Below are 22,672 nucleotides of genomic sequence, written 5' to 3'. Positions count from 1 at the left end.
ATGTTAAGGGTCCGTTGCCACTCCCTGCACCAAGTGCCTATCCGCTGCAGATCTTCCTGCATTTCGCTACAATTTTCTAATGCTTCAACTTCTCTGTATACTACAGCATCATCCGCGAAAAGCCGCATGGAACTTCCGACACTATCTACTAGGTCATTTATATATATTGTGGAAAGCAATGGTCCCATAACACTCCCCTGTGGCACGCCAGAGGTTACTTTAACATCTGTAGATGCCTCTCCATTGATAACAACATGCTGTGTTCTGTTTGCTAAAAACTCTTCAATCCAGCCACACAGCTGATCTTATATTCCGTAGGCTCTTACTTTGTTATCAGGCGACAGTGTGGAACTGTATCGAACGCCTTCCGGAAGTCAAAGAAAATAGCATCTACCTGGGAGCTTGTATCTAATATTTTCTGGGTCTCATAACAAATAAAGCGATTTGGGTCTCACACGATCGCTGTTTCCGGAATCCATGCTGATTCCTACAGAGTAGATTCCGGGTTTCCAAAAACGACATGATACTCGAGCAGAAAACATGTTCTAAAATTCTACAACAGATCGACGTCAGAGATATAGGTCTATAGTTTTGCGCATCTGCTCGACGACCATTCTTGAAGACTGGGACTACCTGTGCTCTTTTCCAATCATTTGGAACCTTCCGTTCCTCTAGAGACTTGTGGTACACGGCTGTTAGTAGGGGGGCAAGTTCTTTCGCGTACTCTGTGTAGAATCGAATTGGTATCCCATCAGGTCCAGTGGACTTCCCTCTCTTGAGTGATTCCAGTTGCTTTTGTATTCCTTGGAAACTTATTTCGATGTCAGCCATTTTTTAGTTTGTGCGAGGATTTAGAGAAGGAACTGCAGTGCGGTCTTCCTCTGTGAAACAGCTTTGGAAAAAGGTGTTAAGTATTTCAGCTTTATGCGTGTCATCCTCTGTTTCAATGCCATCATCATCCCGGAGTGTTTGGATATGCTGTTTCAAGCCACTTACTGATTTAACGTAAGACCAGAACTTCCTAGGATTTTCTGTCAAGTCCGTACATAGAATTTTACTTTCGAATTCACTGAACGCTTCATGCGTAGCCCTCCTTATGCTAACTTTGACATCGTTTAGCTTCTGTTTGTCTGAGAGGTTTTGGCTGCATTTAAACTTGGAGTGAAGCTCTCTTTGCTTTCGCAGTAGTTTCCTAACTTTGTTGTTGTACCATGGTGGGTTTTTCCTGTCCTTCACAGTTTTACTCAGCACGCACTTGTCTAAAACGCATTTTACAATTGCCTTCAACTTTTTCCATAAACACTCAACATTCTCAGTGTCGGAACAGAAATTTTCGTTTTGATCTGTTAGGTAGTCTGAAATCTGCCTTCTATTACTCTTGCTAAACTGATAAACCTTCCTCCCTTTTTTTATATTCTTATTAACTTCCATACTCAGGGATGCTGCAACGGCCTTATGATCACTGATTCCCTGTTCTGCACTTACAGAATCGAAAAGTTTGGGTCTGTTTGTTATTAGTATGTCCAAGATGTTATCTCCACGAGTCGGTTCTCTGTTTAATTGCTCGAGGTAATTTTCGGATAGTGCACTCAGTATAATGTCAATCAATGCTCTGTCCCTACCACCCATCCTAAACATCTGAGTGTCCCAGTCTATATCTGGTAAATTGAAATCTCCACCTAAGACTATAACATGCTGAGAAAATTTATGTGAAATGTATTCCAGATATTCTCTAAGTTTTTCTGCTACTAATGCTGATGAGTCGAGAGGTCGGTAAAAGGAGCCAATTATTAACCTAGCTCAGTTGTTGAGTGTAACCTTCACCTATAATAATTCACATAAACTATCCACTTCTACTTCACTACAGAATAAACTACTACTAACAGCGACAAACACGCCACCACCGGTTGCATGCAATGTATCCTTTCTAAACACCGTCTGTGCTTTTGTAAAAATTTCGGCAGAATTTATCTCTGGCTTGAGCCAGCTTTCTGTACCTGTAACGATTTCAGCTTCGGTGCTTTCTATCAGCGCTTGAAGTTCCGGTACTTGACCAACGCAGCTTCGACAGTTTACAATTACAGTACCGATTGCTGCTTGGTCCCTGCATGTCCTGACTTTGCCCCGCACCCTTTGAGGCTGTTGTACTTTCTGTACTTGCCCGAGGCCATCTAGCCTAAAAAAACCACCCAGCCCATGCCACACAACCCCTGCTACTCATGTAGCCGCTTGCTGCGTGTAGTGGACTTCTGACCTATCCAGCAGAACCCGAAACCCCACCACCCTATGGCGCAAGTCAAGGAATCTGCTGCCCACACAGTCGCAGAACCGTCTCAGCCTCTGATTCAGACCCTCCACTCGGCTCTGTACCAAAGGTCCGCAGTCAGTCCTGTTGACGATGCTGCAGATGGTGAGCTCTGCTTTCATCCCGCTAGAGACACTGGCAGCCTTCACCAAATCAGATAGCCGCCAGAAGCCAGAGAGGATTTCCTCCGATCCATAGCGACACACATCATTAGTGCAGACATTAGTGACCACCTGCAGATGGGTGCACCCTGTACCCTTCATGGCATCCGGAAGGACCCTTTCCACATCTGGAATGACTCTCCCCAGTATGCACACGGAGTGCACATTGGTTTTCTTCCCCTCTCTTGTTGCCATATCCCTAAGGGGCCCCATTACGCGCCTGACGTTGGAGCTCCCAACTACCAGTAAGCCCACCCTCTGCAACCGCCCGGATCTTGCAGACTGAGGGGGCAACCTCTGGAACAGGACAAGCAGCCTGAGACAGAGCCCAAAACAGGTTCGTCAGACAAACTGGAGAGGCCTTCCGTTCAGCTCTCTGGAATGTCCTTCGCCCCCTGCCACACCTTGAGATGACCTCCCACTCTACCACAGGTGAGGGATCAGCCTCAATGCGGGCAGTATCCCGGGCAACCACAGTCGTAGTCCAATCGGGGGATGCGTGGGACGAGCTGGCCGTCCCCGAGAAACCCCCATCCGGACCCCCACAGTGATGCCCATTGGCAACAGCCTCAAGCTGTGTGTCCGAAGCCAATACTGCCTGAAGCTGGGAGCGAAGGGATGCTAACTCAGCCTGCATCTGAACACAGCAGTTCCAGTCCCTATCCATGCTAAAAACTGTTGTGCAAAGAACGTCTGAACTAATGTACAGAGAGCACAAACAAATTAACGGTTATTAAAATACAAGATTGCCTAGTAAATGCAGTAATGCTGCTACTTGCACACTGCTGACATCCTGCTTGGTGGCGGAAGGAGAATACGCAATTTTACACTATTCAGGTACTAAAACGCGATGCTACAACTCTCAAATACTATAATACGCCCGAAATTTATGAATTAAACAATGCAAATACCAAAAACACGCCAAGAAATTAAGAATTAAACTATGTAACAAATGAGTGAGCTAGGAGTATACGACTTGCTGCTGGCAGCTGCTTATCCAATGGTGGCAGGGAGTGTTCTCTTTGCAAGAAACTCTTCAGTCCATTCACACAGTTGGTCTGATGCTATGTACACTCGGATTTTATTCATTAGGCAGCAGTTTGGAACTGTATCGAATGGCTTCCTGAAGTAAAGGAACATTGTATCTACCTGGGTGCCAAGCATTTACTGGTTTCTGGATTTCACATGTCCATTATTTTGGGAACCCATCTTGAGTCCTACAGAGGAGATTTTCCCCCTCCAGGAATGTCATAAAATGCGAGCATGAAACATGTTCCAAAACTGACCAATGTCAGAGATATAAGCCTATAGTTTTGCTTGTCTGTTCAGCAGTGCTTCTCACAAATGGTAATGACCTGTGCTTTTTTCCAATAATCATCTACATCTACCGCCCTGCAAACCACAGTGAACTAAATGGCAGAGGGTACATTCCATCCACTTTTGGCGAACAAGAAGAATGATTGTTTGAATGCCTCTGTGTGTGCTGTAACTATTCTAATCTTATCCTCACAGTCCCTGTGAGAGCGATAAGCAAGAGATTGTAGTATATTGATAGAGTCAACATTTAAAGCCAATTGTTGTAACTTTGGTATTAAACTTTCTCATGATAGTTTACATCTATCTTAAAGGCTCTGCCAGTTCAGTTTCTTCAGAATCTGTGCAAAACTTTTCCCCAGGTTAAACAAACCTGTGACTATTCATGATGCCCTTATATGTGTATGTTCAATATCCCATGTTATTCCTGTTTGGTATGGGTTCCATACACTTGAGAAATATTCTAGAATGGGTCGTACAAGTGATTTGTAAACAGTCTCCTTTTTAGACTGATTGCACTTCCCAGTTTTCTACCAATAAATTGAAGTCTGCCACCTGCTTTATCCAGAATTGAACTTATGATCACAGAATCACATTCCATTTCGTATCCCCACAAAGTGTTACATCCAGATATTTGTAACAGTTGGCCAATTCCAAATGTGACTTATTGATATTATAGTCACAGGATACTATGTATTTTTTTCATTTTGTTAAGTGCACAGCTTTACATTTCTGAACATTTAAAGCAAGTTGCCTATTTTTACCACTTTTAAATCTTAACAAGATCTGACTGAATGTTTACTCAGTTTCTTTCACAGTTCTTCAGTATAGATAACTACAGAAATGCAGAAAGTCTGAGGTTACTATTAATATTATCTGCAGGGTCATTTAGATACAATGTACTGCATCATGTGCAAAAAGTCTGAGGTTAGTATTAATATTGTCCGTAAGGTCATTAATATACAACATGAACAGCAAGGGTCCCGACACACTTCCTGGGGCACACCCAAAGTTACTTCTACATCTGATGACAACAATTCCCCAACCAAGTTAACATGCTGTGTTCTCTGTACCACAAAGTCCTCAATCCAGTCACAAATTTCACTTGATACCCCATATGATCAAACTTTTGACAATAAGTGTAGATGTGGTACTGTGTCAAATGCTTTTTGGAAATCAAGAAATACTGTGCCTACCTGACTCCCATGATCCATAGCTTTCAGTATGTAACGTGAGGAAAGTATGAGTTGAGTTTCACATGATAAACTGTTTTGGAATATGTGCTTGTTGGCATGGAGGAGGTGTTTCTGTTCAAGATACCTCATTATGTTTAAGTTGAGAAAAGTTCAAAAATTCTACAACAAATTGATGTCAAAGATATTGGATGTTAGTTTTGTGGATCAGTTTTACTACTATTCTTGTAGACAGGAGTGACCTGTGCTTTCTTCCAACTAACTCAGCTGCAAATTCAGTATAGAATCTTATAGGGATTCTTTTGGGCCCTGGAACTGTATTCAGTTTTAATGATTTCAGATGTTTCTCAACACCAGCGACCCAATATTGATTTCACTCATCTTATTAGTGGCTGAGGATTAAATTGGGACTGTTCTCCTGGGTTTTCCTTTGTAAAGGAACATAGGAAACCACAGTTAAGCATTTCAGCTTCAGCTTTGTCGCCCTCTATTTCAGTTCCTGTCTATTTCGCTTGGGACTGAACTCTAACTTTGGTTCCACTAACAACCTTTACATACAACCAGAATTTCTTTGGATTTTGTGAAGGATCATTTGACAACATTCTGCTTCAGTAGTCATTGAAGGCTTCACGCATTTCTCTCTTGACAGCCAAGTGCATTTCATTCAACAGCTCTGTGTCTATAATCCTATGCTTTGTTTTGCACCTGTTATGCAGTAGTTTCTTTAGAAGTTTCCTTGTTGTTGTTGTTGTTGTTGTTGTGGTCTTCAGTCCTGAGACTGGTTTGCTGCAGCTCTCCATGCTAATCTATCCTGTGCAAGCTCCTTCATCTCCCAGTACCTACAGCAACCTACATCCCTCCGAATCTGCTTAGTGTATTCATCTCTTGGTCTCCCTCTACGATTTTTACCTTCCACACTGCCCTCTAATACTAAATTGGTGATCCCTTGATGCCTCAGAACATGTCCTACCAACCGATCCCTTCTTCTGGTCAAGTTGTGCCACAAACTTCTCTTCTCCCCAATCCTATTCAGTACTTCCTCATTAGTTATGTGATCTACCCATCTAATCTTCAGTATTCTTCTGTAGCACCACATTTCGAAAGCTTCTATTCTCTTCTTGTCCAAACTATTTATCGTCAATGTTTCGCTTCCATACATGGCTACACTCCATACAAATACTTTCAGAAATGACTTCCTGACACTTAAATCTATACTAGATGTAAACAAATTTCTCTGCTTCAAAAACGCTTTCCTTTCATTGCCATTGCCAGTCTACATTTTATATCCTCTGTACTTTGACCATCATCAGTTATTTTGTTCCCCAAATAGCAAAACTCCTTTACTACTTTAAGTGTCTCATTTCCTAATCTGATTCCCTCTGCATCACCCGACTCAATTCTACTACATTCCATTATCCTCGTTTTGCTTTTGTTTATGTTCATCTTATATCCTCCTTTCAAGACACTGTCCATTCCATTCAACTGCTCTTCTAAGTCCTTTGCTGTCTCTGACAGAATTACAATGTCATCGGCGAACCTCAAAGTTTTTATTTCTTCTCCATGGATTTTAATACCTACTCCAAATTTTTCTTTTGTTTTCTTTACTGCTTGCTCAATATACAGATTGAATAACATCAGGGAGAGGCTACAACCCTGTCCCACTCCCTTCCCAAACACTGCTTCCCTTTCGTGTCCCTCGACTCTTATAATTGGCATCTGGTTTCTGTTCAAATTGTAAATAGCCTTTCGCTCCCTGTATTTTACCCTTGCCACCTTTAGAATTTGAAAGAGAGTATTCCAGTCAACATTGTCAAAAGCTTTCTCTAAGTCTACAAATGCTAGAAACGTAGGTTTGCCTTTCCTTAATCTTTCTTCTAAGATAAGTCGTAAGGTCAGTATTGTCTCACGTGTTCCAGTATTTCTATGGAATCCAAACTGATCTTCCCCGAGGTCGGCTTCTACTAGTTTTTCCATTCGTCTGTAAAGAATTCGTGTTAGTATTTTGCAGCCGTGGCTTATTAAACTGATTGTTCAGTAATTTTCACATCTGTCAACACCATCTTTCTTTGGGATTGGAATTATTATATTCTTCTTGAAGTCTGAGGGTATTTCGCCTGTCTCATACATTTTGCTCACCAGATGGTAGAGTTTTGTCAGGACTGGCTCTCCCAAGGCCGTCAGTAGTTCCAATGGAATGTTGTCTACTCGGGGGCCTTGTTTCGACTCAGGTCTTTCAGTGCTCTGTCAAACTCTTCACGCAGTATCGTATCTCCCATTTCATCTTCATCTTCATCTACATCCTCTTCCATTTCCATAATATTGTCCTCAAGTACATCGCCCTTGTATAGACCCTCTATATACTTCTTACACCTTTCTGCTTTCCCTTCTTTGCTTAGAACTGGGTTTCCATCTGAGCTCTTGATGTTCATACAAGTGGTTCTCTTATCTCCAAAGGTCTCTTTAATTTTCCTGTAGGCAGTATGTATCATACCCCTAGTAAGATAAGCCTCTACATCCTTACATTTGTCCTCTAGCCATGCCTGCTTAGCCATTTTGCACTTCCTGTTAATCTCATTTTTGAGACGTTTGTATTCCTTTTCTCCTGCTTCATTTACTGCATTTTTATATTTTCTCCTTTAATCAATTAAATTCAATATTTCTTCTGTTACCCAAGGATTTCTACTAGCTCTCGTCTTTTTACCTACTTGATCCTCTGCTGCCTTCACTACTTCATCCCTCAAAGCTACCCATTTTTCTTCTACTGTATTTCTTTCCCCCATTCCTGTCAATTGTTCCCTTATGCTCTCCCTGAAACTCTGTATAACCTCTGGTTTAGTCAGTTTATCCAGGTCCCATCTCCTTAAATTCCCACCTTTTTGCAGTTTCTTCAGCTTTAACCTACAGGTCATAACCAATAGATTGTGGTCAGAGTCCACATCTGCCCCTGGAAATGTCTTACAATTTAAAACCTGGTTCCTAAATCTCTGTCTTACCATTATGTAATGTATCTGATACCTTTTAGTATCTCCAGGGTTCTTCCATGCATACAACCTCCTTTCGTGATTCTTAAACCGAGTGTTAGCTATGATTAAGTCGTGCTGTGTGCAAAATTCTACCAGGTGGCTTCCTCTTTCATTTCTTAGCCCCAATCCATATTCACCTACTACGTTTCCTTCTCTCCATTTTCCCACACTCGAATCCCAGTCACCCATGACTATAAAATTTTCGTCTCCCTTCACTATCTGAATAATTTCTTTTATTTCATCATACATTTCTTCAATTTCTTTGTCATCTGCAGAGCTAGTTGGCATATAAACTTGTACTACTGTTGTAGGTGTGGGCTTCATATCTATCTTGGCCACAATAATGCGTTCACTATGCTGTTTGTAGTAGCTTACCCGTATTCCTATCTTCTATTCCTGCATTACCCCTATTTGATTTTGTGTGTATAACCCTGTAGTCACCTGACCGGAAGTCTTGTTCCTCCTGTCACCGAACTTCACTAATTCCCACTATATCTAACTTAAACCTATCCATTTCCCTTTTTAAATTTTCTAACCTACCTGCTCGATTAAGGAATCTCACATTCCATGCTCCGATCCGTAGAACGGCAGTTTTCTTTCTCCTGATAATGTCGTCCTCTTGAGTAGTCCCTGCCCAGAGATCCGAATGGGGACTATTTTACCTCCGGAATATTTTACCCAAGAGGACACCATCATCATTTAACCATACAGTAAAGCTGCATGCCCTCGGAAAAAATTACGGCCGTAGTTTCCCCTTGCTTTCAGCCATTCGCAGTACCAGCACAGCAAGGCCGTTTTGGTTATTGTTACAAGGCCAGATCAGTCAATCATCCAGACTGTTGCCCTTGCAACTACTGAAAAGGCTGCTGCCCCTCTTCAGGAACCACACATTTGTCTGGCCTCTCAACAGATACCCCTCCGTTGTGGTTGTACCTACGGTACAGATATCTGTATCGCTGAGGCATGCAAGCCTCCCCACCAATGGCAAGGTCCATGGTTCATGGGGCAGGGGAGGGGGGGGGGGGGAGTTTCCTTATAGAGAGTGTATACGAACTATTATACTATTAACTATTATACTGGGTAGATATCTATCCAAAGTAGCTTGGGCCATAGTTCCTCTACATGCTTCTGTCCTGTACTGAAAGTTTCAATTTCATCATTCAGATGTGACACTACTGATTTTTGATCTAGTTTACTGAATATATATACCTTTCTGCTTGTTTTAGTTGTCCTTTGTACTTTGGTAATGATTGTTGCCACAGCCACTATGTTTTTTTCTTTTTCTTTTTTCTTTTCTTCCCTTCATGGTCACTGATACCAGTTTTAATGTGGACGCCCTCAAAGACATCAGGTCTGTTTGTTGCCATTTGATCCAATATTTTTACACTGTGAGTAGGGTTCCAAACTACCTATTCTAGATAGTTTTCAGAGAAGACATTTAGTAATGTTTCACAGGATCTCTTATCACACGCGCCACTAACAGAACTGTAATTTTTCCAGTTGATTGTTGGATGATTGAAATCTCCACCAATGATTACAGGATGATGGGGAACTTCAGTACAAGTGAACTGAAGTTTTCTCTAAAGTTTTTGGTTACGTCAGGAGATGAGTCTGGTGGGTGATACAAGGATCCAATTACCATTTTATGTCTGCCCAAACAGTCTCACATCCAGCTTCAATTTTTATTGTGGTGGATCAGGAACACTTTGCTCCCCCAAAAACCTACAGCACACGTCTGCTGGAAGAGGGAAAATTCTTTCGCATACTCTATGTAGAATCATAATGATATCCTGTCAGGTCAAGCAGCTGGCTCTGTGATGAGGGATTTCTGTTTCTTTTTATTCCAGGTTCACTGTTTCCGCTATCAACAATTTTTTTTTTCGTTTATGGGACAATTTAAAGGAGGCACAACAGTGCAATCCTCCTTTGTAAAACAGTTTTGGAAAAAGATGTTTAATATCTCAACCTTTTCTGTGTTCTACTCAGTCTCAAAGCCATTATGGTCTCAGAGTATCTGATATGATGGCTTTGACCCATTTACTGATTTAACAGAAGACCAAAACTTTTTAGGTTTTCTGTCATGTCTGTAGAGAGAATTTTACTTTTGAATTAGTTGAACTCTTTGCACACGGCTCTCCTTATATTAAGTTTAGTTACTTTTATATTTTGTTTGTCTGTGAGGCTTTGGTTTAGCAGTTCTTTTAACACAATTGTCAAATCAGGCAGGTCTTTTGCTGCCCTCATTATTTTGTTCAGCACATACCTGTCGAAAGTCTGTTGTAAAATGCTCTTGAACTTTGTCCACTGATATTCAGTGTTGTTCTTGCAGCAGATAAAATCCCCCCCTAAGTAGGAAGATCTCACTTTCATTTTACTAGACTGATGAAAGATTTTCAGGTGAAAAATGTGACTTTAATTAGCGGTAGTGTAAAGAGCATGTACTATGCTCAGATTTTCTTTGAATTTATGCACAGACATGAGAAAGAAATATGTGGGGACAGTGCAGACAGCAATGATAGATGTGTAACTTGGACAGGCCAGTGAGGTGTCACTTGCACTTGGCAGTCATGCTTTTCTGTGGACCACAAAGGAGAGGGGCCTGGCGACAGGGGTCAAATACTAAAGAAAAATGAATGTTGTTGTATAAAGTCTATGCCGTACAATCTCAAGTTAAATGCAGGGGTATGGTTTTAGTCAAGCATTGAAGCATCATTTATGAACATGTTGTCTGCAAAACTTTATTAATTATCAGTTGTTGTGAGTTGAGAATTTATTTGAATACAGAAGGACTATGGAAACAGTATTTTGTGATTTTGTAGTGAGTTGTTTAAATGCAGAAGCTCTCTTATAGCACTCTCCCTCTGCATTTAGAAAAGAAGTGAGCAGTTGAATACGCGGCACTGCATAGCAGGACCGCAACATTAAGAGAAAACAAGACAGTGACTGGGAAATTAGGAAAAGAAGGTAACTGTTGTTACAGGAAACGAATAAAGACAAGGCATCTCGCAATATATCGATCACTTGAAATCAACCCACAACAATAATAACGCTTCACCGTAACTGCTTTATCACTCCCTGTTCTACGCTAACTGAGTCAAAAAGTTTGTGTCTTTTGTGATTAGCAGATCTAATGTTATCTTCAAGAGTCAATTCTCTGATTAATTGCTCAAGGTAATTTTCAGGTAAAGCACATAGAACAAGTTCACATGATTCTTTGTGCCTGCTATCTGGTAAGTTAAAATCTCCACCTAAAACTGTAAAATAACCAAGGAATTGACATGAAATATTCTCCAAATTTCTCCTCAAGTGTTCCGCTACTACTGATGCTGAGGCAGGGGGTCTATAAAAGCATCTGATGACCATGTTCGATCCATCTATAAAGCTTGTCTTCATCCAAATTATTTCACATTCGGTATCTGTACTAATCTCACTAGGCATTGTCCTTCTTTTTCCCCTCCAGCTATAAACCTGCCTCCACCACCAGTATTCAACTTATCTTCGTGGTATATTGTGATAAATAGTGTATGTATGCATCACGTTTCATAGTTTTAGCATGTACAAATGATGATCCATGTACCACAGAGATCCACAGCATTCTAACAGACAGAGAGATTTCTACATGACATGTTGTTTGATGCAGATTTACACAATGTGATGACGGGCTATACGCCAGAATTCTTGTTTGGCAAGTAAATGATTTTGAAATTCAAAAGATGTCCGTTATCAACTAGTTAACATCTTGTTATCAATTTGGTCAACACGACATACTTCCAGAGAAGGAGATGTTGTAAAGACAAGTTCATTATATGCAGGTAACTGGATATGTCTTGAGAAAGTGAAGAATTTTTAACAGTTGGTCTCTTCCATTTATCACACAGTGTAATATTTATGAAATGTTCACCCACAGGTATTAAATAAGTTTACTGATGAAAAATTTCAACTTTCAAAGTGGTTTATGTATTTTAACTAAGGCATCAGTTTATAAATGTTGTTAATTTTCAAAAATATTGGATTGAGTGAATAAAAAATTGGTCTATTACCATACAAAATATAGATGTGTTCATATACAGTAGACTACTCTGAATCCTCAATTTCAAGGCAAGAGACACACTTCACAATTTTTACTGAATGTGTGTTACACACATGTTTATGACACTGTCCACAATACTGTTTTGGTTTACTTAGATTGTTGTACTTCTGCTTCTTTGTTTTAGCTTCTCTTATACAAACATGGCCCCAACCTTTCCCCACAGGAGGCTGACGTGCTTATGTTGTCATTTCTTTGATTTTCTTTTGTAGAATAGTCTCCATTGATTGAACAATTTGGTTAGATAACCCTCTTGCATTGGCACTTCTTTTTTCTACCTGCAATTTCACTAGTTCCATCCCAGCTTGCAGAAGATAAAGTTTACATTTGTTGTGTATCTTTTCATTCCATCTTGGATGTTGCTGGATGAATATGGTGGTTGCATTGATAGCACAAATGTCAATGAGAGAGTAAAATACAGATAGAGGCCATCTCATTGTTCCCCTCTTGCAGGTGTACATACGTGCCATTTGATCAATGGTATCAATTCCACCTTTACTGGAATTATAATATGCATTTATTTCAGTTTTATTCTTCTCTCCTCCAACAGTGCCTTTATCTTGGTGCATTGTTGACAGCATCAGTAAGTTTTTACTTGGTTTCGTTTTTGCTATGTAGGACACCAAAGTTACTGGAGGCCTACCTGTTGATGGGTCTGTGAACAAGAACATTGATGAATATAGCTCTTGATTTGAATTGTTCTTCATTATGGCTGGAATATGCTTCCTGGTTGACTGGAGCTTTCCTACTGTAGTAACCTTGTAGTCTTGGTATAACTCTTCCGCCAAATCCACAGATGTGTAGTATCGGTCTGTAGTAATATTTTGACCAGTATTTTTCACAGGTGCTGCCAGGCGTTTGACGACAGCTGCTGAACCCCGTTCTTCTTTTGACTAATTCTGAACATTACCTGCATAGGGTTCCGTATTCAAGATGTATCTGTAAAACTGCATCGGACATCATGCGTATAAGGATGCCATACTTGCCCTGTTTATCCTTCATAAATACTTTGAAGGGGCAGCGCCCTCTAAACAAGCTGAGCATCTCATCAATGGTTAGGTGGACCCCTGGTTTATACAGTAGTGGAAACCAATCATTCACTTTGTTGAAAACATCACGGATTGCTGTGAACTTGTCTGCTTCCCTTCTTAGCTGGCGGGTACTTTTGTCATCAAACCTTATAATTGCAATAAGTTCCTTAAAACGTTCTGTTGCCATAATACCCTTGTAAACTGGCTGACCCATTAGGTCTGACCAAAGATCGTGTTCACTGAGAGAATTGTCCTTATCAGCATTCTTATAAAGGCATACAATTCTTTCTCATTAGTCAAAGCAACATTTCGCCTAACTGCCTCTTCATTTGAATGTTTTACTATAACATCCATGATGTCAGGTGTAAGAAGTAACTTCAAGGCTTCACTGGGTGAATGGCAAACACCAGCCGGAGTTACTCCTGCCTGCTCTCTGAGTATATTAGCAACAGACCTCCAAGGAATTCTAGGCTGTGTGATTACATACCTTCTTCCAGACTTGGCCACAATAACATCCTGATGGTCACTGCCTGAAGCAGCACTATCTTCATCTTCTCTAACATCCACATCACTTTCCTGATCTGAATCATACTCCTTAACACCATCCTCATATTCACTTTCACTCCCCAAGTCAGAATCTTCATCTAAAATTTCATTCAGAACTCTTTCTAAAGATGAATCACGTATTCTTTTAGTCATTTCTAAGTCTGGGTGTGAACAGTAGGGAACTGCACTAACTCACTGTAAGTTTACAAGTTAAATAACAGCTGACTGACATCAACAATCACTTCCCCTGAAAGTAAACCGATTGTTGTGAATATCAAGAATACTAACCAACAAGAAACTAACTTGCATTGTTGTGGAGATGAGAAATACGAAATCCTACCAAGGGAAATTTTCTATAGTATGGAATCCTTGGGGGGGGGGGGGGGCATAATAAGTTTGTTTATTTTTTCTTTCAAAGCAGGAATTGTCTATAAAATATGTTGACATTAACATTTTATAAAATAGCCAACAAACAATAACTCAAAGGGAGTATGTAGTATGAAAGTTACTTGGGCAAAATCAGGGGACATAAAGAAATTGTGGGTTCAATGAACACCCCCCCCCCCCCCCCCCCCCAAGGCATCCTAGGATTAATAGCTGTTCATTGTGGATGAGTGAGCCAACCCCTTTCTTACTGCTACTGACTGATTTATTTTTGTGAAGTTGATAGAAATTTTATCAACCCCCAAAAAATTACTGTATGTATTCAAGTGAAGAGCAAACAAAAAGCTAAGTGTTCTTATATTGTGTTGAGTTTGTCATTAAAGACTTGCTTTTATGTACAGTGTAAAATATTGTTTTTTTTTTTTTAATTGATTAGAGCGTTGGTTGCTGGGCACTCTTATAAGAGAGATGGAGATTGTTAGCTATACTACGTATTTGTAGTACACTTCAAGTAGAGCAAAATTTTGAAAAGTACCTAAATATAGTAAAGTTATTATCCACACACTTGACATACATCTCAAAGACCTCTGGGAATTAGAGGAAACATTTAATCAGTTGTCACTCCTTTTCTGTTGATATGGGATATGGGCTGTATATTAACTCAGATAACCCTGATGTCCTTCTGGAAGGACGACGTAACTCACTACTGAAATTATTTATTTTTGCGAATAACGCATTGTTGCAACGGACTGTGAAGCATTGTTATATGAAGTAGGCAGAATCAGTTGCGCGCTGCGACAGTCAGTTTGACACTGTTGTTCATAGTGAGTGAGAAACTGTGTCTTGAAAATAGGGCCGATTTTACCATGGACCAACTGACTGACCTTGTCATTGATGGATATGTATATTTTCTTTGATATTGCGTCAATAATTCTGAAACTTGTCATATAATATCTTAAAGAATTAACCTATATTATTTATGGGATCATATTACGATTGAAAGTTTTCGTCAGTTGTAATTCAATAATGTTTTCAAATGTCCTTCCAGAAGGACGTCAGGGTAATATGTTGTCATTTTGTATTCACGGAAAACGATGTACACTAATGGAACTTTTGGGCATGTTAGAATCAAAAGATGAGGAAATACTAATACTGGTGTGAATGTAACATTACACCCTCCTCTAAATTCAACTGATGACGTAACAGATAAAGATTCGGGTGCTGAAGAAAATCCAAGTGTAGATAAATTACCAGCAAGTCAGCTCAATGCTACTGCACTACATGACCTAAAAGAGAGGGGCGTGGAAGCAACAGGAACAATAAGAGGAAACAGAGTTAAGAATTGTACTCAATCATTTGTAGATAAAATGATAAAAGAAAGTAGAGGATCATATGAAATTTTATCTGACTCAGCATCCGGGATTTCCATTGTACGTTAGAATGACAACAGTGTCGTTACTGTAGCTACCAACTTTGACAGAGTGCAATCATCACACTCTGTAGCAAGATTTTCCAGGGAACAAAAGAAAAGGATTAGCGTGCTTCAACCTAACTTGGGAGGCATAGATCGAACTGACCAAAATGAATCCCTATATAGATGCTCTATAAGAGGGAAAAAGTGGTATTTCCCGATCACTGTACATTTTATAGACATTGCAGTGCAAAATGCCTGGGATCTTTACAAGCACTACGAATAACCCATAGATCATCTGACGTTTCGTCGTCGAATTGCCACTGCAATTCTTGAAAGTAACAAAAGAGTCACTACCAGCAGAGGATGTCCTAGTAACAGGGCACAACTAGATTCTAGATTTGATGGAATAGGACATTATGTTTCTGAGTTACCAACGGACGAGATAAAAGAAAAAGAAGAAGCAGCTGAAATGTCGAAGTTACCACAAAAAAACTACTACTATGTGTGTAAAATGTGACGAACCACATCATGTTTGTTGCTTTTTGTCTTATCATACTAGTGCATAAAATATGTGTAAAGGTTATTTTTTCGTTTTTTTGTATTATTAGCTGTTTTAGCCCATAATTCAAATTTATTTATGTTTATTTGAAAGTATAAAAACCAAAACAAGTTAATTGTGCAATGTCATATACTTTAAAAACATGTTCCCTTATTGTCCTGGTGTCCTTCTGGAAGGACGCCCATTTTTGGAAATACTAAATAAAAATAAATACTCTAAATTGTTTTTACTTTCTTCTTTACAACCTTGTGAATGAATGTAGATAAGATATAAATCAATTTTTGAAAAACAAATAATTCAGGACTATCTGGGTTAATTGAATCATGAGCTAATAGATCTAAAGTCTTAAACATAATTTCATGAAGAATTTTGTACAAAATCGGTCTCATATATATATCTATAACTGAGGAGGTTGAGAAACCACCCAACCAGTTGCAAATAAAGTTTTGTTCCTCCTTGATCTAGGTTTCGATATTTGTAAAAATTTCTTCTTGAGAAATAGTGGGCCTTGTTATATCACATTATGGTACATTAGCTTGATGAAGCTGAACAGCTCTCGTCATATACAAAATTGACAAAACAAGAATTATCACAAGCAATGGCTTTAGATAGCAGCCAGATTACACATATTGTACTGCAGAATGAATGCTCACTAGTAAATGCCCACAGGTAGAGGCTCTTGTCAACATAAAATTGTAATAGGCATCACAGGATAAAATATTTGCATAAGTTGTGTGTACATCATGCCAGAGACTTATTTGGATAAGTGACATGTACATCATGCCAGGAACTTAGTCTCTGGCAGGATGTAAACATAACTTATGCAAATATTTTATTCTGTGTCGCCTGTCATAATTTTGTGTTGACAAGAGCCTCTACCTGTTGGCATTTACTAGTGAGCATTCATTTTGAAGTACAATGCACGAACTCTGGCTGCTATCTAAAGCCATGGCTTCTGGTAATTCTACTTTTGTCAATGTTGAATATGACAAGAGCCACTCAGCTTCATCTAATCTAATGTACCATCATGTCATGTAACAAGGCCTGGCCCACTGCTTCTGAAGAAGATATTTTTACAAATATTGAAACCAAGGTCATGGACTTATAAACCTTTATTTGCAACTGGTTGGCTGATTTTTCAACCTCTTCAGATTTACACAGTTGCTCTTTTGCAGCCATGTTAAGATTTCTATAACTATGCTGATAAACTTTAATTTTTCACAATTTTACAAGACTCCAGATATGAATATTCCTATATTAGGAAATAGGTGAAAATTAAGTTGCTACTTTATAAATCAGTTCATTCATTCATTCATTCATTCATTCTTTTCACAATTTCTTGAAGTAACTCTGTCTATAGGTGCTTATTGACTCTCTCTGCTTAATACAGTAGTGCCCAGTAAGATGTAAATGGCACAGTAATAAATGTTCGTTAACAATTAGTATTTTCTTGTTTCATATTAAAAGGCAATGGTCACAAAATGCACATAGATGTCTCTAGAACTAATCAAGAAGATTTTAGTTATTTTAAATCTCATTAATATTATTATCAGATGCTTGTACCATTAGAATTGTTGACAGCTGCCCTTCATGTCCACAAAAATAACACCTGCATCTCCATCTCGCCTTCATTTCAAGTCCTATTCGTTAAGAGTTCCCACTCCCAGTACATTTTTAACGTTTGCTTGAGTCAGCTCATGTGGACTGATCGATGAATGGTACTGAAGTAGATGGTAGATAATTATGACCAACTCATTTTGACAAGATTTTAGTCGTTCCTTGGCGTTATTCCAGTAGAAAATGAGAGAAGTTTGTTGTACTCTCTTGGATAATAATTTTTGCTTAAGGTATTTTTTCCACAAGTCTTTTCTTTTTCACTTTGTATGCCATTGGAATGTGTTGAGTGTGAAATAATGGAAAAACTGTACTTGAAGAACTTTTCTGTCTTTGTATTCCTTTTGCTAACTTCAAGATAGGAAAATGAAGGTTTGTATAATTCGTTGGTAGATTTTTATCAAAAGACACATCTCTGGCAAGAGGAGAGAAGCCAGTTTAATTATGATTAGCCCTCTTGATTTAGCTTCCCACCCACTCCATCCCATCTGTCCATATATTACTTCAACCAATATTATCCTTTCAGTAAGGCCACAACTGTTTTTTTCTTCTCCTATCTGTACAGTAACCACCTACACAAAACCATGTCTTATGCAGCTGATGGGATATTTAAGTACAATGGGAGAGAGAGAGAGAGAGAGAGAGAGAGAGAGAGAGAGAGAGAGAGAGAGAGAGAGAGAAGGTGGGAGGGTGTTGAATTCAGCTGCCCATTTTTAAACCATTGAAAATGAAGGAGCAAATTCCTTATGGATCTTTCTATTGGTGAAAAGACATCGAAAACAAGGAATTTTACACCACCACTACATCATTTTATGAATTTAAACAAAAGAGATGCAACTATTTTTTCAAATGGAAAAAGCTATTCTGTCACGCAAGTTGACACTTGACTTGATATTATTGCCTAGTGTGTACCAAAATTGGAACAAAATGCAATGTTTTGTTGATTGGAATACCTCCTTTATGCCTGGCCAAAACCTCTTCACTTGACCCTTGTAGACTATTTTACATATGGCAATGGCAATGAGAAATTCTTGAAAAAGGGATTTTGTTTTAGTTTAGAGACTGCATTTTGTGGTAAGAAAATAACAGCCTATAAATTCATAAATGAAGTTAATAATTCACAATAGCTGTAAATCTTGCAGTGAAATCTTGGAAGAGTAATAAAATGCATTATTCTTAAATTTTTTGTGCGTCCTGCGAAATATCTGGATTATTCTTAAAAAGTGAAAAATGGATCAGATTTGAAGTAGTGAGAAAATTCCATTAAAAAAATACAGATTTTTTTTAGTAATGAATGTGTATTGTATTACTAAGATTGTTGTGATGTTATGTATTTTAAATATATTTTTCTTCTTTGTTCTGATATACAGTTGTGATTGACTGCACTCATTGTTTGGTTTTGTAGATAAAAGCCAACAAGAAGTTAGTGGAGAGCGAGAGCATGCAATGGCCTTATATCTGGCTTGCCGCCATCTGCCAGCACAGCTTCTCTCATCACCAGGCGAACGTGCTGGCATGCTTGCAGAAGCAGCAAAGACTCTAGAGAGAATTGGTGACCGAAAGAGGCTTGGGGAATGCTACAATCTTATGAAATCTCTTGGTAGCAGTTCTGTCACAAATTAAGTGATCTTAGTATTTTATGAGAGACAATTGACATTCCAAATATTTTTAGTTTCTCTCAAAGTCTGAACAAGCATTGAAACAATTGCAATTGACATTTCTGTCTTTTGTTTCTTAAACTGAGTAAACTCCATCAGTCTCTTTCTGCAGTATGATTAATTTGTTTGCACTGAAAATCCAAAGATAACCCAGGCCATTGAAAAATGTCTTTAGTTAATTTTTGCTACATAATGGCTTAATACCAAGGATTTTTGTATACTGAATCCAAATCTGACTTCAGTTTTTTTCCCATCACATAAGTTTTACTGCAACATGATTTCTTTATAAACTAGAAAATTAGCAAAGCATTTGTAATTGTAATGAAAAGTAATTTAATTTTCCAGCATGAGTGAAGGTTTTATACTATGGACATATGTGAAAAAAAGTCGTTATTGCATAGCACTTACGTGTCCACTGACTTAACGTAAGTTTTCTGTATACGCCATTGATTTACATTAATTTTCTCTATCCTCCTCAAAGCATCTACCATTGCTTTCACTGTGGCGAATTGCCTTTTGTACGTCTCAAAGTGATGCACAGTCTTTCTTATTGTATGAATGTTCCAGTAATTGTGATACCTTTTGTCATCACTTTCATCAAATCATTAAAGTGCTCACCTTGTTCCTCACCGACATACACAAATTTGCAGGGAGAAAATTGTGGCATGTGCTCAAAAATGAAAATTGAGCCCCATTAAGCAGCCTAACTTCATGGACTTTTTCAGCATATAAATTACAACAGAAATGTGATATGGGTCTTTTTTATTACCTGAGAACTTGTTAACAAACAGTTCCTCCTTCCCTCTTACTCACAGTCATTTATGATTTGAAGATGGAATGAAACATCATTTTAGATCCAACTGCTTTTAATTTTGCCCCTGATAAATGGGGAATATGCTCGCTGAAATTCTTGAAATGTTCTCCATCTTAGGACAAACTATTCATGAAAGATGAATCTTATGTGCAAATATTCAAACTCTGGGGCCAAAAGGTTATCATTAAGACTAAGCATCCACAGTTAATGTTCTTTTCTAAAGGTCACACCTAAAATGCTGCAGTTTATTAGAGTGCAACATATTTTGTACAGATTCAGTAGGTTCTTTTCCTTCTCTACCTAACAACAGGTATACCAAGTCCTCTGGCACAGCAGGTCTGTGGGACTGCCTCCATTCTGCACCATTGACAGCTGTCAGTTAGATCTAAAGAGTATCAGGAGTATCGGCAGCTGGCTTTGGCTCTGGCGTGGTCATGAAGATCACCTTGAAGCTGATATCAGTGTTCTTGATCTATGGTAGCACTTGCACAAACACTCGCATTCTGCTTCAGTCTCAGTTCTGTGTACTGCATATTTTGGAGCGGTATTATTGTATGCAAGTGCCATTTTGGACCAACAGCAGTTTCTAGATTCTTCTCAAACTCAATGATCAAATTTATTGAGACTGTTGTGTCTGGGCCTGGGGGGATGGAAGTTCTGTAGAATTTGTTTTGCAGATGACAGTGCTCAACAACCTGCGGAATAGTATTCGTGGGCCTGACATGGAGTACGTAAAGTGTGACAAAATCCTCTATTTGAAAACAAAAGTGTTAATAGTTTACTTGAAGAAACATTCGGTGTACATATAGGAATTGGATTAAGTTTTCAAGAGAGTTACTTGAATTGAATTGTTGTGTTGAAAAATGTAAGGGTATTTTCTTAATCATGTGATCAATTCATCTGTCTTTAATGTGAGTTCGGAGTTTATAAAAAAAACTAGATTTACAGTTACGTGTAAAAAATATTTTCAACAATTATGCAAGTACGAAGGAGTTAATTTTTGTTATTCCACTTACACATAAGTACAGATAGGAGTAGTATCAGCTTATCATATATTTGATAGGATTTGTACCCAAATGGTTGTGAACTTATCATTCTGCATTAATTGTAGTGGTTTTTTAACTCACACAAAGATATTCATTATAGGAACCACATGTCTTTATTAAAGTAACAGCTCTGTTATACTAAATTGGTACAGTAAATCAAAATTGTTCGATTGTAGTTAAGAGAAGAACTTGGAAACAATAAATGGCAGCCACTTGTGATGATGGTCTTTTCTGTAGTATGCCATGTACCATAAATTTAACATAGCATTCAACAATCAGTCTTAAAGATGTATTGCTCACTGTCAGTATTCACAAGTCAGAATATCTGTCACAGAAATGTTCAAGTTTGTCGTTAAGCTGATGAGGATAGCTTACTCCTTCCAAATCAGTATATGATTCAATACCCAGTGCAGCAGAAAGAAATCAATTTATTACACTAACATTGTTAGTGTGCGAGCTCTGATAAGTAAATGTCTGTTTCATTTTACTGTTACAATAGCTTTATAAGTAAAACCATTTCTATTAGCACATTGGATTTAATCCATATGGAAACAGATGAAGAGCATCGGCCACCCGATAAGAAATGCTCAGCTTTTCCTGTCATGGTTATATTATTATTTTTAGAACTTTTAAATTGCTTTACAGTTTGTCTTTATTTCATTTAAAATCTCATCGAAATAGAAAATGTTGTGGATTACAAACAAAGAAAAAAAATGTTGCAGAGTTTTTAAATCATATTTATTAAACTTGATGACGCACTGTAATTCTGGTGAATTTGTAATATTTTGTAAATATGTAGGGAAAGAGGAAACTCAGATTATTTGTATATAATTTTCCATATTTGTACTATGAGTAACTCATGTGTGACATCACTCTATAAGTTTTATTGTAGAGAATAAACTAGCCACTTAAACTACCACAAATTACTGTATACAAACCCTCACTCTGTTTTGTTATTGTCTCATTCATTGGATGTTAAAGTAAGATGTGTTAGAATCTGAGTATTTTCTTTATCATATGGTTACAAATACTCGCTGATTCCAAAACAATTTTAAACTGTTTACATATCTATTATTTCTTGTAATTCTTTTGTGCTACTGAGTTTTCCAATTAGAGAGAGAGAGAGAGAGAGAGAGAGAGAGAGAGAGAGAGAGTTAGTTTTACACAATTGTACAGTACAACTTTTTTAACTTAAATAAATTTTGTAAGAACAAGAGTTCAAGCAGTGTCAATTTATTCCTGTCTTAGTTGCCTTAACTCTCTTCTGTGGTGCGGATAATTTAATTTGATTGTTTCACTTTTATCTGTGCTGGGCCACCGTGCATGTCAACATAAGAATGAAGAACGAGATTATGAACATCTTCCAGTTGTTTTTTCCTCTAATTTATTCTCATTACCAGGCAGGGGAAATTTCTTGTTTGTTCTCACCAATGTAATAACCTTCTTCACTGTGTTTACATGAGATGAATCATGGAGCCATATCTAAGTTAAAGCATCTAAAACTGCACAATAAAGAGGTTGGA

The 22,672-nt window shown here is 38.4% G+C and overlaps 1 protein-coding gene across 3 annotated transcripts in view; it reads left to right on the top strand.

The window, feature by feature from the left end:
* The window catches only part of LOC126281849 (sterol regulatory element-binding protein 1), a 100,380-nt gene extending 78,015 nt beyond the window's left edge, over nt 1–22,365 (top strand). For all 3 annotated transcript variants that reach the window (XM_049981104.1, XM_049981106.1, XM_049981105.1), the window contains exon 15: nt 19,037–22,365. In XM_049981104.1, the coding sequence (XP_049837061.1) occupies nt 19,037–19,254 (218 nt within the window). In that variant the 3' untranslated portion in view covers nt 19,255–22,365. The remainder of the gene's footprint in view (nt 1–19,036) is intronic.
* Nucleotides 22,366–22,672: the final 307 nt, after the last annotated feature.

Source organism: Schistocerca gregaria, chromosome 7, assembly GCF_023897955.1.
Source record: "Schistocerca gregaria isolate iqSchGreg1 chromosome 7, iqSchGreg1.2, whole genome shotgun sequence".
NCBI classification, from domain to species: domain Eukaryota; kingdom Metazoa; phylum Arthropoda; class Insecta; order Orthoptera; family Acrididae; genus Schistocerca; species Schistocerca gregaria.
Note: the sequence above shows the minus strand (reverse complement) of the source record. Positions and strands in the feature narration are given on the sequence as shown.